Source organism: Saimiri boliviensis, chromosome X (assembly GCF_048565385.1).
Source record: "Saimiri boliviensis isolate mSaiBol1 chromosome X, mSaiBol1.pri, whole genome shotgun sequence".
NCBI lineage: Eukaryota > Metazoa > Chordata > Mammalia > Primates > Cebidae > Saimiri > Saimiri boliviensis.
In genome coordinates this window covers 52,138,582-52,155,479 of record NC_133470.1, presented here as the reverse complement: position 1 = coordinate 52,155,479, position 16,898 = coordinate 52,138,582, and the positions used below count along the sequence as shown (strand labels likewise).

General features: G+C 37.2%; 1 protein-coding gene across 5 annotated transcripts in view; it reads right to left on the bottom strand.

The window, feature by feature from the left end:
• The window catches only part of FAAH2 (fatty acid amide hydrolase 2), a 182,947-nt gene that overhangs the window by 60,750 nt on the left and 105,299 nt on the right, over positions 1–16,898 (bottom strand). For all 5 annotated transcript variants that reach the window (XM_074392272.1, XM_074392273.1, XM_003943989.2 and 2 more), the window contains one exon: positions 14,632–14,749. In XM_074392272.1, the coding sequence (XP_074248373.1) occupies positions 14,632–14,749 (118 nt within the window). The remainder of the gene's footprint in view (positions 1–14,631; positions 14,750–16,898) is intronic.

Below are 16,898 nucleotides of genomic sequence, written 5' to 3'. Positions count from 1 at the left end.
GGGAAAATTGCCCACCAATATTTAGAATAAGAAAACTGGATTCCTCTCACCATATACAAAAATGAGGTCAAGTTTTATTTATGACTTAAATGTAAGACCTCAAACAACAACAACAACAAAATCTAAGCAAAAAAATAGAAAAAAACAAAAACAAAAACAAAAACAAAAACCTCTTCTGACATTGCTCTTGGAAAAGAATTTATGACCAAGATCTCAAAAGCAAATGCAACAAAAACAAAAGTAGACAAATGGGACTTAATTAAACTAAAAAGCTTTTGTACAACAAAGAAAATAATCAACAGAGCAGAAAACGAACTATAGGACAGAAAAAAATATTTGCAAATTATGCCTCTGAAAATGGTCTAATATCCAGTCTACAAAAAACTCAAACAGGGGAAGATGGCCGCCTAAGAACAGCTCAGGACTTCAGCTCCCAGTGAAAGTGCAGAGGGTGAGTGGACGCCGCATTTCCAGACGAACTCCTATTGCCCACAGACCAGGAGATACCCAGGCAGAGGGGTCGCCAGCATCGCAGTCCCAGCCAGTGAGGCTGTTTTGGACCCCGCAGGGCTGATTCCACCCGCGCAGCTGCTGTGACCACGCCCTGTTGCTGCGGTTCTCCATACAAAAGCCACTGGTCTGGGAGCCCTCTTAGCTGGCGAGCAGAGCCCTGAGACAGCAGAGTTGCCCATTCATCTGAAATAGCGAGCCAAGCCAGGAGATTCCTAGGCAAAAAATCCGCCAGGAGCCGGCGCCGCAGTTCCGAGCCGACTCCGTGAGTCGCAGCACGGGAGATCCCGGTGCCTTTTCAACAAGCGACCAGAACGGAACGCGGGGTCATTCAACTTAAAAGAAAAGACTCTGAGTCAGGGAGCCAGGTGGTCAGGCTCGGTTGGTCCCACCCCTCCACCCCCAACAACAACGAAAACAAAAACAGTAATTGGAAACCCTCTGGGTTGAGCCCTTCAAAACAAGCACAGCTGAACCCGGATGGTCCGGCTCCGTGGGGGAGGGGCTTCCACCATTACTGAGACTCTCCACCCCTACGGAGGCAGGCTGCTGTTGCCGAGGCAACCCACCGTTGCCGAGGCAACCTGCCACAACAGAGAGAGTCCCCCATAACAGAGGCGGGGCCACCTTTGCCGAGACAGTTCTAACTACCTCCATATAAACAGGACTGCAGGGAAGAGCTCAGGGCAGCTGGGCGGAGCCCACAGCAGCTCAGCAAAGCCCCTGCGGGCAGGCAGTGGCTAGGCGTGCTGCTAGCTGGGTGGGTCAGACCTGAAAGAAAAATCAAAAAAGACAGTAGTGCAACGGAAACTCATAAAGCTTCAACTCCCTGGGACAGAGACAGACAACAGGTGGATAAACCCACAAAAATGGGAAGAAACCAGCGCAAAAAGGATGAAAACTCCCGAAACCAGAACACCTCTCCTCCTAAAAGGGATCACAACTCCTCACCAGCAAGGGAACCAGACCGGATGGAGAAGGAGGGTGATGAAATGACAGAATCAAACTTCAGAAGGTGGGTAGTAAGAAACTACAGTGAGCTAAAAGAACATATTCTAACCGAATGCAAAGAATATAGGACCCTTGAAAAAAGACTGGACGAACTGCTGACGAGAATGGACAGCACAGAGAGGAGTATAAGTGAATTGATGGAGCTGAAAAACGCAACACGAGAACTTCGTGAAGCATGCACAAGCTTCAACAGCCGAATTGACCAAGCAGAACAAAGGATATCAGAGGTCGAAGATCAACTAAATGAAATAAAAAGAGAAGGCAAGAACAGAGAAAAAAGCGGAAAAAGGAATGAACAAAATCTTCAAGAAATGTGGGACTATGTAAAAAGGCCCAATCTATGTCTGATAGGTGTACCTGAATGTGATGAAGAGAATGAATCCAAGCTGGAAAATACTCTTCAGGATATTATCCAGGAAAACTTCCCCAACCTAGCAAGGCAGACCAATATTCAAATCCAGGAAATACAGAGAACACCACAAAGATATTCCTCAAGAAGAGCAACCCCAAGGCACATAATCGTCAGATTCACCAGGGTTGAAATGAAAGAGAAAATGCTAAGAGCAGCCAGAGAGAAAGGTCGGGTTACCCACAAAGGGAAGCCCATTAGACTCACAGCAGATCTCTCAGCAGAAACCCTACAAGCCAGAAGAGATTGGGGGCCAATATTCAACATCCTTAAAGAAAAGAACTTTCAACCCAGAATCTCCTATCCAGCCAAACTAAGCTTCATAAGTGAAGGAAAAATAAAATCCTTTGTGAACAAGCAAGCACTCAGAGATTTCATTGCCACCAAACCTGCTCTACAAGAACTCCTGAAAGAGGCTCTACACATATAAAGGAACAACCAGTACCAGCCACTCCAACAACACACCAAATGGTAAAAGAGCATCAACACAATCAAGAAGCTGCATCAACTAACCAACAAAACAGCCAGGTAGCATCAAAATGACAGTATCAAATTCACACATAACAATACTATCCCTAAATGTCAATGGACTAAATGCCCCAATCAAAAGACACAGACTGGCAAATTGGATAAAAAGCCAAAACCCATCAGTGTGCTGTATCCAGGAAACCCATCTTACATGCAAGGATACACAAAGGCTCAAAATAAAGAGATGGAGGAAGATCTACCAAGCAAATGGAGAGCAAAAAAAAGCAGGAGTTGCAATTCTCATCTCTGATAAAATAGACTTTAAAGCAACATAGATCAAAAGAGACAAAGAAGGACATTACATAATGGTAAAAGGATCACTGCAACAAGAAAAGCTAACGATCCTAAATATATATGCACCCAATACAGGAGCACCCAGATACATAAGGCAAGTTCTTAATGACTTACAAAGAGACTTAGACTCCCACACAATAATAGTGGGAGACTTTAACACCCCATTGTCAATATTAGACAGATCATCTGCACAGAAAATCAACAAGGATATCCAGGACCTGAATACAGACCTGGAACAAGCAAACCTAATAGACATTTACAGAAGTCTCCACCCCAAATCCACAGAATATACATTCTTCTCAGCACCACATCACACCTACTCTAAAATTGACCACATAATTGGCAATAAATCACTCCTCAGCAAATGCAAAAGAACAGAAATCATAACAAAAAGTCTCTCAGACCACAGTGCAATCGAGTTAGAACTCAGAATGCAGAAACTAACTCAGAACCGCAGAGCTTCATGGAAACTGAACAACCTGTTCTTGAATGTTGACTGGATAAACAATGAAATGAAGGCAGAAATAAAGATGTTCTTCGAAACCAATGAGAATGAAGACACAACATACCAGAATCTCTGGGACACATTTAAAGCAGTCTCTAGAGGAAAATATATAGCAATGAGTGCCCACATGAGAAGAAAGGAGAGATCTAAAATTGACATCCTATCATCAAAATTGAAAGAGCTAGAGGAGCAAGATCAAAAAAACTCAAAACCTAGCAGAAGACCGGAAATAACTAAGATCAGAGCAGAACTGAAGGAAATAGAGACAGAAAAAACTCTTCAAAAAATCAATAAATCCAGGAGCTGTTTTTTTTAAAAGATCAACAAAATAGACAGACCACTAGCCAAATTAATAAAAAAGAAAAGAGAGAATAACCAAATTGATGCAATAAAAAACGATAAAGGGGATATCACCACAGATTCCACAGAAATCCAAACCATCATCAGAGATTATTACAAACAACTCTACGCACATAAACTAGTAAACCTGGAAGAAATGGATAAATTCCTAGACACCTGCATCCACCCAAGCCTAAACCTGGAAGAAGCCGAAACCCTGAATAGACCAATAATATGGTCTGAAGTCGAGGCAGCAATAAAGAGCCTACCACCCAAAAAAAGCCCAGGTCCAGATGGGTTCACAGCTGAATTCTACCAGACATACAAAGAGGAGCTGATACCATTCCTTCTGAAACTATTCCAGACAATCCAAAAAGAGGGAATCCTTCCCAAATCATTTTATGAGACAAACATCATCCTGATACCAAAACCCAGCAGAGACTCAACAAGAAAAGAAAATTTCAGGCCAATATCCATGATGAACATAGATGCAAAAATCTTCAATAAAATACTGGCAAACCGATTGCAACAGCATATCCAAAAGCTCATCCACCATGATCAAGTAGGATTCATCCCGGGGATGCAAGGCTGATTCAACATATGCAAGTCCATAAACGTAATTCACCACATAAACAGAACCAAAGACAAAAACCACATGATTATCTCAATTGATGCAGAGAAGGCTTTTGACAAAATTCAACAACCCTTTATGCTAAAGACCCTCAATAAACTAGGTATTGACAGAACGTATCTCAAAACAATAAAAGCTATTTACGACAAACCAACAGCCAATATCATATTGAATGGGCAAAAACTGGAAGCATTCCCTTTGAAATCTGGCACTAGACAAGGATGCCCTCTCTCACCACTCCTATTCAATCTAGTATTGGAAGTTCTAGCCAGAGCAATCAGGCAAGAAAAAGAAATAAAGGGTATCCAAATTGGAAAGGAGAAAATCAAATTGTCTCTATTTGCAGATGACATGATTGTATATCTGGAAGACCCCATCATCTCAGCCCAAAATCTCCTGAAACTGATAAACAACTTCAGCAAAGTCTCAGGATACAAAATCAACGTGCAAAAATCAGAAGCATTCCTATACACCAGTAATAGACTTAAAGAGAGCCAAATCAAGAACGAACTGCCATTCACAATTGCTACAAAGAGAATAAAATACCTAGGAATACAACTAACAAGGAACGTAAAGGACCTCTTCAAGGAGAACTACAAGCCATTGCTCAACGAAATAAGAGAGGATACAAACAGATGGAGAAACATTCCATGTTCATGGTTAGGAAGAATCAACATCGTGAAAATGGCCATACTGCCCAAAGCAATTTACAGATTCAATGCTATTCCCATCAAGCTACCAATGACCTTCTTCACAGAACTGGAAAAAAACACCTTAAACTTCATATGGAACCAAAAGAGAGCCCACATAGCCAAGTCAATTCTAAGCAAAAAGAACAAAGCAGGAGGCATCACACTACCGGACTTCAAACTATACTACAAGGCTACAGTAATCCAAACAGCATGGTACTGGTACCAAAACAGAGATATAGACCAATGGAACAGAACAGAGGCCTCACAGGAAATACAACATACCCACAACCATCTGATCTTCGACAAACCTGACAAAAACAAGCAACGGGGAAAGGACTCCCTGTTTAATAAATGGTGTTGGGAAAACTGGCTAGCCATGTGCAGAAAGCAGAAACAGGACCCCTTCCTGACACCTTACACCAAAATTAACTCCAGATGGATTAAAGACTTAAACATCAGACCTAACACCATAAAAACGCTAGAAAAAAATCTAGGCAAAACCATTCAGGACATAGGTGTAGGCAAGGACTTCATGACCAAAACGCCAAAAGCAATGGCAACAAAAGCCAAAATAGACAAATGGGACCTAATCAAACTCCACAGCTTCTGCACGGCAAAAGAAACAGTCAGTAGAGTGAATCGGCAACCAACAGAATGGGAAAAATTTTTTGCAGCCTACCCGTCTGACAAGGGGCTGATATCCAGAATTTACAAAGAACTAAAGCAGATCTACAAGAAAAAAACAAACAAGCCCATTCAAAAATGGGCGAAGGATATGAACAGATACTTTACAAAAGAAGACATGCAGGAGGCCAACAAACATATGAAAAAATGCTCATCATCACTGGTCATCAGAGAAATGCAAATCAAAACCACACTGAGATACCATCTCACACCAGTTAGAATGGCGATTATTAAAAAATCAGGAAACAACAAATGCTGGAGAGGATCTAGAGAAATAGGAACACTTTTACACTGTTGGTGGGAATGTAAATTAATTCAACCATTGTGGAAGACAGTGTGGCGATTTCACAAGGACCTAAAAATAGAAATCCCATTTGACCCAGCAATCCCATTACTGGGTATATATCCAAAGGATTATAAATCATTCTACTACAAGGACACATGCACACGAATGTTCATTGCAGCACTGTTTACAATAGCAAAGACCTGGAACTAACCCAAATGCCCAACGATGAGGACTGGATAGGGAAAATGTGGTACATATACACCATGGAATATTACGCAGCCATCAAAAACGATGAGTTCACGTCCTTTGTAGGGACATGGATGAACCTGGAAACCATCATTCTCAGCAAACTGACACAAGAGAAGAAAATCAAACACCGTGTATTCTCACTCATAGGCGGGTGTTGAACAATGAGAACACATGGACACAGGGAGGGGAGCACTACACACTGGGGTCCGTTGGGGGGAAATGGGGGAGGGGCATGGAGGTGGGGAGATGGGAAGAGATAGCATGGGGATAAATGACAGTTACAGGTGAGGGGATGGAAGGCAGCAAACCACACTGCCATGTGTGTACCTATGCAACAATCTTGCATGTTCATCACATGTACCCCCAAACCTAAAATCCAATTAAAAAAAAATAAAAAAAATAAAAAATAAAAACTCAAATCAACCAGAAGAAACCCCAACATTATTAAAATGTGAGTATAAAACATGAGCAGCCATTTCTAAAAAGAAGACATGCAAATGACTAAGAAATTTATGAAAAGGTGTTCAACATCACTAGTAATCCGAGAAATGTAAATTAAAAGCACAAATGAGATACACCAGTCAGAATTGCTATTTTTTAAAGCAAAAAAGTAACAGTGTTGGTAAGAATCCAAAAAAAAAAAAAAAAAAAGGAATGCTTATACAGTGTTGGTATATTGTAAAGTAATACAATTTCTATGGAAAACAGTATGAAGTTTTCTCAAGGAACCAAAATAAAACTACCATTCGACATAGCATTTCCATTCCTGACTAACCAAAAGAAAAGAAATCATTATTTCAAAAAGACACCTAAACTTGTTTGTTGTGTTTAGTGTAACACTATTTAAAATAACAGTCATAGAATGAACCTAAATTTTTATTATTGGTTGACTGAATTTTAAAAATGTGATATATAAACACCACAGAATACCATACAGACCAAAAAAATAAATAAAATCATGTATTTTGCAGCCACATGGATTTAGCTTGAGGCCATTATCCTAAGTGAAATAATTAAACAGAAAGTCTATTTCTCACTTATAAGTGTGAAATAAACAATGGACATACATGGACAAGTAGATGGAAATAATTGAACCTGGCAATTCCCAAATGGGGAAGGATGGGAGGTAGATGAGGGCTGAGACATTATCTATTAGATTAAAGGTTTACTGTTTGTGTAATGGGTACACTAGAAGCCCAAATCTCACCATTACACAATATATTCATGCAACAACATGCACACATACCTTTTGAATCTAAAATGATGAAAAATAAAACAAAATAAATATAAGACTTGACTGAAATTCCTAGAGGAAATAGAAAACCCTTGTGACATTGGTTTTGACAATTTTTTTTGGCATATATCTCTGAAAACACAGGCTAAGGAAGCAAAAATAAACAAATTGATTTATATCAAACTAAAAATCATTTTCAAAGGAAAGAAAACAATATAAAATAAAAAGGCAAACTACTGAATGGGATAAAATAATATTTATAAAACATATTTGAAATAGAGTTAATATTCAAAATATACAAGGCATTTGTAGAATTATCACTAATAAATAATTTTTAAATGGGTAACCAACCTGAATAGACATTTTTTGAAATGAAGACAAACAACTGACTCCTAGGTATATGAAAAACAGCAACAACCCTAATCATCAGTTAAATGCACATCAAAATCATGATGATCTATCACCTCTCACCCAATAGCATAGCTATTTTTTTATTATTATTATACTTTAAGTTCTGGGGTACATGTACAGATCATGCAGGATTGTTATACAGGTATACACATGCCATGGTTGTTTGCTGCCTCCATCCCCTCATCATCTACATTAGAGATTTCTCCAAATGTTATCCCTCCCCAATCCCTCCACACCCTCCTATTCCTCCCCTAGCCCCCCACTCCCCAACAGACCCCAGTGTTTGATGTTCCCTTCCCTGTTTCCATGTGTTCTCATTGTTCAACAACCACTTATGAGTGAGACCATGTTGTGTTTGGTTTTCTGTTCTTGTGTCAGTTTGCTGAGAATGATAGTTTCCAGATTCATCTGTATCCTGCAAAGGACATAAACTCATCCGTTTTATGGCTGCATACTATTTCATGGTGTATATGTGCCACACTTTCTTTGTCCAGTCTATCGTTGATGGGCATTTGGGTTGGTTCCAGGTCTTTGCTATTGTAAACAGTGCCACAAAGAACATACTTGTGCATGTTTCTTTATAACAAAACAATTTATAATCCTTTGGGTGTATAACCAGCAACGGGATTGCTGGGTCAGATGGTATTTCTATTTCTAGATCCTTGAGGAATCGCCACACTGTATTCCACAGTGGTTGAACTAATTTACGCTCCCACCAACAGTGTAAAAGCATTGCTATTTCTTCACATCCTCTCCAGCATCTGTTGTCTCCAGATTTTTCAATGATCGCCACTCTAACTGTCATGAGATGGTATCTCAATGTGGTTTGATTTGCATTTCTCTAATGACCGGTGATGATGAGGCTCTTTTTATATGTTTGTTGGCTGCATAAATATCTTCTTTTCAGAAGTGTCTGTTCATATCCTTTGCCCATTTTTTGATGGTTTGACTGTTTTTTTAATGTAAATTTGTTTAAGTTCTTTGTAGATTCTGTAAATCAGCCCTTTGTCAAATAGGTAGATTGCAAAAATTGCTTCCCATTCTGTTGGGTGCCGGTTCATTGCTGTGAAGAAGCTCCTGAGTTTAATTAGATACTGTTTGTCTACTTTGGCTATTTTTTTTTTTCCTTAAGGTAAGTGTTGTTGAGGACGAAGAGAAAAGGAAACCCTTGTGCACTGTGGTAGTAATGTAAATTTGTACAGCCGTTGAAAACAATAAAAATACAGCTACCATATGATCCACTTCTAGTAATATATTAGAAGTAATTCAAATCAGAATCTCTAAGAAGTACCAAAGTAGAAAGTAGGAAGGTAGTTGCCAGCAATTGTGGGTGGGGTGAGGGGATGAAATAAAGCTATGTTGGTCAGTGGGTACAAACTTTCATTTATATTAATCATTATACATTTTATATGTGTATGTTTGTGTGTGTGTGTGCGCACATCTGTGTGTGTGTCTGTGTGTGTGTGTATGTAAGATTACTAATATTAGGGTACTCCAGAGAAGCAGAAGAAATTCCTTCTCCTTTTCTGGAGTACCCTAATAAAGCCACTTTGGAAGACAATCTCAAGGTTTTTAACAATGCAAAGTATATTGTGTTCCTTGGTACTACCTAATTAAATAGAAAACCTGTGCCTATTGAAATGGTGCACAAAAATGATTATAACAGCTTTTGTTCAAATATAACAATATTTGGAAACAACCAAGATGTTCTTTACTAGGTAAATAAATAAATCATGATGATGCATACTTACCATAAAATATTATTCAGAGATTTTTAAAAAATGAGTTACCAAGCCACAAAATGACATGGAAAAAACTTAAATGCTTATTTCAATGTGAAAGAAACAAGTATAATAAGGCTACATAATCTAGATTCTAGACATATGATATTAGAAAAAAGCCAAAAATATACAAATAGTAAAAAAATCTGTGGTTTCCAGTAGGAGTGGGGAGAATGTAGAAATAGGTGATGCACAGAAGTTTTTAGAGTGGTAAAAGCTATTCTGTATGATATTGTAATGATAGTTACAGACAATTATGCACGTGTCAAATGCTGTAGAACTGTACAATATGAACACTAAACTATGGACTTAAGTTAATAATATGTCAATATTGGTTCATCAGTCATAAAACATGTACAAGAAAGAGGGGCTACCCATGGACACTCTGTACCATCTGCTCAATTTTTGGTAAATCTATAACTGTTCTAAAAATGAAATCTATGAATAAAAAATAAATCCAACAGCACACAAAAGCTTGGCATCTTTTCCTACAAAATGGGTAAAAGTAAGTTGTTGCTAGGAAATACAGAAATGATAAAAAGACCTGGATAGAACAATATCCTCAACAACGTTTGATGCCCTAACTCCTTTTTTTTTTTTTCTGACTTAGAAAGAATTACAGACCTACATCAGTTAGCACCCATTCACTTTCTGCTAGAAAATCAAAAAAGCTCACTCTTTACATTGAACCTGGTAGTGGATAAAGTACAAATTGCTATATACATGTATTAACTTTAGAGAAATATTTAGATAAATTATGCCATATTAAAATTCTGGAATATAAAATCCTTAACATTTTTGATTATCTTAAATCAAAAGTTTTCATTTTTTCTTGGCTATCTGTTCTGGCAGGAGAAGATTAACATCATTTTCTCAACTTCCATAATAAAAATTGCTAATTTGCTTTAAGTTGCTATATAATATGGCCTTCCTGTCCTAAAACATGGTATTTTTCTGACAATAGCTTAGGAATGGTGGAGGTGGCACACATCCTTACCCCACCCTGAATGATATAAGAATTTTTTTTCTCTATTTATCTCCTTCCTCCTCAGATACACATGCCATTCATTCTTATGTTCCTCTGTTTCCTACTTTTCAGAAAATATACAGAAAGAAAGAGACATAAACTAATTCATGCAATGACAGATTATAGAACAGCAGGGCTGTTTGTGTTTTAGAAATACCTTTATCACTGTGATGAAATTTTGTAGTGTGCCTAGATACTTTACAATACAGGATGATAATTGTAAACCCATTGACACTGATTATGTAGGCTATGTGATCTATCCACAGACAACCCAAGCTATAAAATTAAGTTTCTCTTTTTATTCAGAACTCATCTTAGGACTCTTACTAAAGTTCTGTAATTTTTCTCTCATAGGTCCTACATACTTACTTTTAGAGTCTCTAGGAATTTAATAGGATTTTCTGTTTGTCTTCTCTGTTTTCCCCATTCTACTTTTTAACTGGTTATTTCTGATAGATATGTTAGCTATGTTCTTTTTATATTCATTGTACATCTTATTTTAGGTTGAACTCATTTATTCTAAGAGTTTTTAAATAGCACTACTCGAATTTTACAGGAATATACTCATATATTAATCTATAAATAATTATAGATTTGTCTTTCTTGCCACACCTCTTATTTCTAATTTCTCTTTGAGATACTTTCTATGAATAATAATGGTGATAGTTAGCACGCTCATGTTATTTTATATTTTAAAGACATTGCCCCTGGATTTTATGTACATACAATAAAAAAGAACATAATATGGCAAAACTGAATTTTTAATTAGAAATAGACATTGAATTTTATAAACTGCTTTCTTGAAAAATATTGATGTTATAAAATTTATCTTATTGACCCAACTGGTAAAGCATATGAAAGCATTATAGATCCTTGTATTCCATATATCGATCTTCACTAGAGCCTGTTCTAAAATTATCCAATATGAAATGAAACTCCTAAGTTAATTCACATGTATTTTGATCTGGCTGTTTTATAACATGTGACTATTTTAAACTGCTATTTCAAGCTAAACTATTCCATGATAGCTCTACCTGCTAGCTGATGCCAGCAGATGATGAGGTCTGTAACATTGTCACATCTGACACTGCAAAGCAAGTTTCAATAACAGTGAGAACCTTGTATAGTGTGTGTGTGTGTGTGTGTGTGTGTGTGTGTGTGTGTGTGTTTCACTAAAAAACCACTTAGAACAATTGGCTCTTCATACACATGAATTGCAGTCCAGCAAAAATATGGTTTTAATATCATGAAGAGAAGGGCTTTGGGTCATAATATTAAATGGGCTAGATAATTTGGTAATGAAGATTGAGTCTATACATTATTAAATTTTTGCTTAAGTTACCGAACAGGAAGAGGTAAATCTGCTGTGAGAGTAACTTATATGGGCTAAGGATTCAGTGTGAATAATTTACTTACATTCATTTTTTTTTCCTTTTTTTCTCCTACTCCTGGCTTCCTAATTTTGTATTTATACTTCAACTCCCCAGAAAAGTACCAATTTGCTTTGCCACTAGCATTCTATGATTTATTGACCCAAGCAAACAGGGAATAGTATCTCAATTTTTCTATAGTTACTTGTAAGTCTTAACACTTCTTACATTTTTATTATTCATTTATATATATTCTTTTATAATTTATCTTTCTCATTTTCCTATGTCCATGGTGGTATTTCTCTTATAATGGGTTATAGCCTATACAAGGTTAATAACCCTCTATGATTTTATTGACAATATTTTCCGTAATTACTTCCTTTTAGACATTATTAATTCAGATCTGTGAAGCTATCATAATACATGTATAACGTTAATATAGTCAACAGCCATCTCTGCATGCACACGTATGCTCATTATGGCACAGTTTACGATAGCAAAGAATTGAAACCAACCCAAATGCCCAATAATGATAGACAGGATAAAGAAAATGTGCCACATATATACCATGGAATAGTATGCAGCCATAAAAAATGATGAGTTCATGTCCTTGAAGGAACATGGATGAATCTGGAAACCATGATTCTCAGCAAACTGACACAAGAACAGAACACCAAACACCACATGTTCTCACCCATAAGTGGATATTGAACAATAAGAACACATGGACACAGGGAGGGGAACAGCACATATTGGGGTCTGTTGGAGGATGGGGGATTAGTGGAGGAATAGCAGGAGGTGGGGAGGATGGGGAGGGATAACAGGAGAAATACCTAATGTAGGTGATGGGGGGATGGAGGCAGCAAATCACCATGGCATGTGTATACCTATATAACAATCCTGCAAGATCTGCACATGTACCACAAAATGTAAAGTAAAATAAAAATTAAAAACAAGAAAACAAAGCTAATTTAGAAAGAAAATCTGTTTCTATGTTTAGAGCTTATTATAAAGATCTTACTTTTCTCTTTTCATCATTAAACATTGCTAAAAGAAATTTTATAATCCACTATGAATTATATTTTACCTATAGATTCAAAAATGATGCATAATTTTATAGCATGATCTTCAACTCTAGCAACACAGTGATGTATCTACATATGCTATGGCTTGAATGCATCAACTCCAAATTCAGGTGTTGCCAATGCATTAGTGTTAAGAGGTGGGGCCCTTAAGAGGTGATTAGGCCATGAGGGCTGCCCCCAATTAAAGCGATTACAGCCACTTTTTAAAAGGCTTCATGCAGCCTTAGCAGATGTCTCTCCCAACCTTCTGCCATGTTTCTCCACTCTGGAGAATGCAGCAAGTTGGCCCTCACCAGACACTGAACCTGCTAGCACCTTGATCTTGGGCTTTCCTGCCTCCAGATCTGGGGGAAGTAAATTTTTGTTTTTTATAAGTTGTGGAGTCACAGGCATTTTTTCATGGTGGCACAAAACAAATAATATAAAAGCCTTTGTTGTTGTTGTTGTTGTTGTTGGAGACAGGATCTCACTCTGTCACCTGTCACCCAGGCTGGAGTCCAGTGGCACAATCTTGGCTCACTGCAACCTCTACCTCCTGAGTTCAAGTGATTCTCCTGCCTCCGCCTCAATAGTAGCTGGTATTACAGTCACGTGCCACCATGCCTGGCTAATTTTTTGTATTTTCAGTAGAGATTGGGTTTTACCGTGTTAGACAGATGGTCTCGATCTCCAGACATCATGATCCACCTGCCTCAGCCTCTCAAAGTGCTGGGATTACAAATGTGAGCCACAGCACTCGGCCAAAACCCATCTTTTACAGCAATCAAGTTTCATCTAGTTTATACACATATGTTTCATAATTCATAAGTATGAAAAACCAATTTTCTACTAGTAATTTTCCATCTGTTTGGATGATTCTAACTTGGAGATTACTTGACTTTCACTAAGATACTTTCCTAACTCTTATTGTGAGTTACTACACTGATTCTCTTGAGGACTGAGATATACAATTATATTGTTTCCAAGTGATGATCTCTATTATTATTAAATTATTAGTTTAAAAATTACTTTCAAAATTTGATAGGACCATTCTCATTATTATTCTTCTTTCCCAAATAAGCTTTTGCTTATTATTATTTCATCTGATTATAAAAGTATTTAAAAGGAAACTCAGGCTAAAATGATTACATATATGATATTATCTTAATTACCTAAAATTTACACCTATACATTGGCATAGAACCACTGGAGATATATAGATAGATAGATAGATGATAGATAGATAGATAGATACATATATATGCATTTATATGTGTGTGTATATATATATATACATATATATGTGTGTGTATATATATATATGTGTGTGTGTATATATGTACACACCAAACTTTTAAGTTACCTCTGAGCAATTTATTTGATACATCATATTTTATATACAAGATACTAGTGCCATTGCTAAAAACATACAATATCTAAAATAACCATGAAAAATCACACCCAAGATTGCTTAGTATAATTGTTTTGATAACCTTAATTTTGTAAGCCGAAGCAGAAATATTTGGCATAAAGTGAAACAAAGAGTTCAGAATGGCACCTCTTAGAATAAAAATAATTCTATTAAATAAATTTTATTTAAAATTACCTTTTTCTGAGCCAAAATGAGATCTTGATCCACTTTGGAAATTAAAAATGAGCCTCCATCATGTTCCATCCAGTAAAATTTTAAGTCTTTTAAATGTACCTTTGCATCGAGTTTTAACCTGTGCAGTGTTAAAAAGAAACTGACATTAACAAATTATGTAGATATCCTTAATAGTTCAATCCTAACATCTGAGATTCAGCTCTAATGTGTTTTTCTGTTAAGTGCTGTGTGCCAGAAACAGTTTTATACCTTTAGAATTTAGATTTGCGTTTAAAATTTTTACTTGGGTTGCAGGTGAGAGAAGGATTTGAAATGCATCAAAATTGTAGATGTAGTGACAAGTCAAAAGGCTTTGGCAGTAGTTCATGTGAGAAATGATTGTAACATGAACTAGAACTGTAACTACGGGGATGGAGAGAGATGTAAGAAATCATTAGTAGGTAGTTTCAATATGACTTGACATTGCTTAGATGTAATGACTGAGAAAATTTTGAAATGAGGCTTTAGCAACTGAGTTTGTTTTGGTCACCTGGTCACTGGAATTGGACAAGAACTGAAGTAGTGGATCAGGTTTCAAGAGCTTGAAAGAAAAATAAGATCGGTTTTAGTTACGTTGAGTTTCAGTTATCTGAAATGGCCAGTCTTCCTGTAGTAGTAAATAGACTGTCCTCTAGTCTAAGTGAAAACAGTGAGCAGATGAGACATATTTGAGCATCGTCTGTTTACAGAAAATGGTTGAAGTGTCAAGTGTAGATGGAGTCACACCGAGAGGGTAAGAAGAGAAAAGAGAGAGAAGTAAACCAGGTCCTTCTAAAATACAAATGTATAAGAGATAAACAAAAAAGAAAAGCCAGCAATGCAGATGAAAAGGAAAGGGGGCAATATCAAAAGGGTGGATTGTTTATAACACAAAAGATAAATGCTTAAGGGGATGAATACCTACACCATTTTCCCTGAGTAATTATTATGCATTACATGACGAATTCAAAGTATCTCACATAGCCGATAAATACATATATAATTGCTATGTACCAACAAAAGGTAAAAATGATACATATATTTTATTGCATTTTAGGTTCTGCGGTACATGTAAAGAACATGCGGGATTGGTACATAGGTACATACATGGTAATCTGGTTTGCTGCCTCCATTCCCATCAACTATATCTAGCATTTCTCCCCATGTTATCCTTCCCCAAATCCCTACCCCCCACTGTTCCTCCCTGAGTCTCCCCCAACAGACCTCAGTGTGTGATGCTCCCTTCCCTGCATCCATGTGTTCTCATTGTTCAACACCCACCTATGAGTGAGAACATGGGATGTTTGATTTTTTGTTCTTGTGTCAGTTTGCTGAGAATGATGGTTTCCAGGTTCATACATTTCCCTATAAAGGACACAAACTCATCGTTTTTTATGACTGCATAGTATTCCAAGGTGTATATGTGCCACATTTTCCCTGTGCAGTCTATCATCGATGGGCATTTGGGTTGGTTTGAAGTCTTTGCTATTGTAAACAGTGCTGCAATGAACATGTGCATATGTCCCTCTAATAGAATGATTTATAATCCTTTGGATGTATACCCAGTAATGAGATTGCAGGGTAAAATGGAATTTCTATTTCTAGGTCCTTAAGGTATTGCCACACTCTCTTCCACAATGGTTGAACTAACTTACACTCCCACCAATAGTGTAAAAGTGTTCCTATTTCTCCACATTCTCTCCAGTAAGTGTTGTCTCCTGATTTTTTAATCATGGATATGCTAATGGATGTGAGATGGTATCTCAATGTATTTTTGATTTGCATTTCTCTAATAACCAGTGATGATGAGCATTTTTTCATATGTTTGTTGGCCTCATATATTTCTTCTTTTGAAAAGTGTCTGTTCATATCCTTTGCCCACTTTGGGATGGGTGTGTTTGTTTTTCCTTGTAAATCTGTTTTAGTTCTTTGTAAATTCTGGATCTTAGCCCTTGGTTAGATGGGTAGATTGCAAAAATTTTTTCTCATTCTATTGGTTGCCAGTTCACTCTAATGATTGTTTCTTTTGCTGTGCAGAAGCTTTGGAGTTTGATTAGGTCCCATTTGTATATTTTGGCTTTTGTTGCCAATGCTTTTGGTGTTTTACACATGAAGTACTTACCTATGCTGATGTCCTGAGTGGTTTTGTCGAGGTTTTCTTATAAGGTTACTATGGTGTTAAGTTATATGTTTAAGTCTTTAATCCATCTGGAGTTCATTTTGGTGTAAGGTGTCAGGAAGGTGTCCAG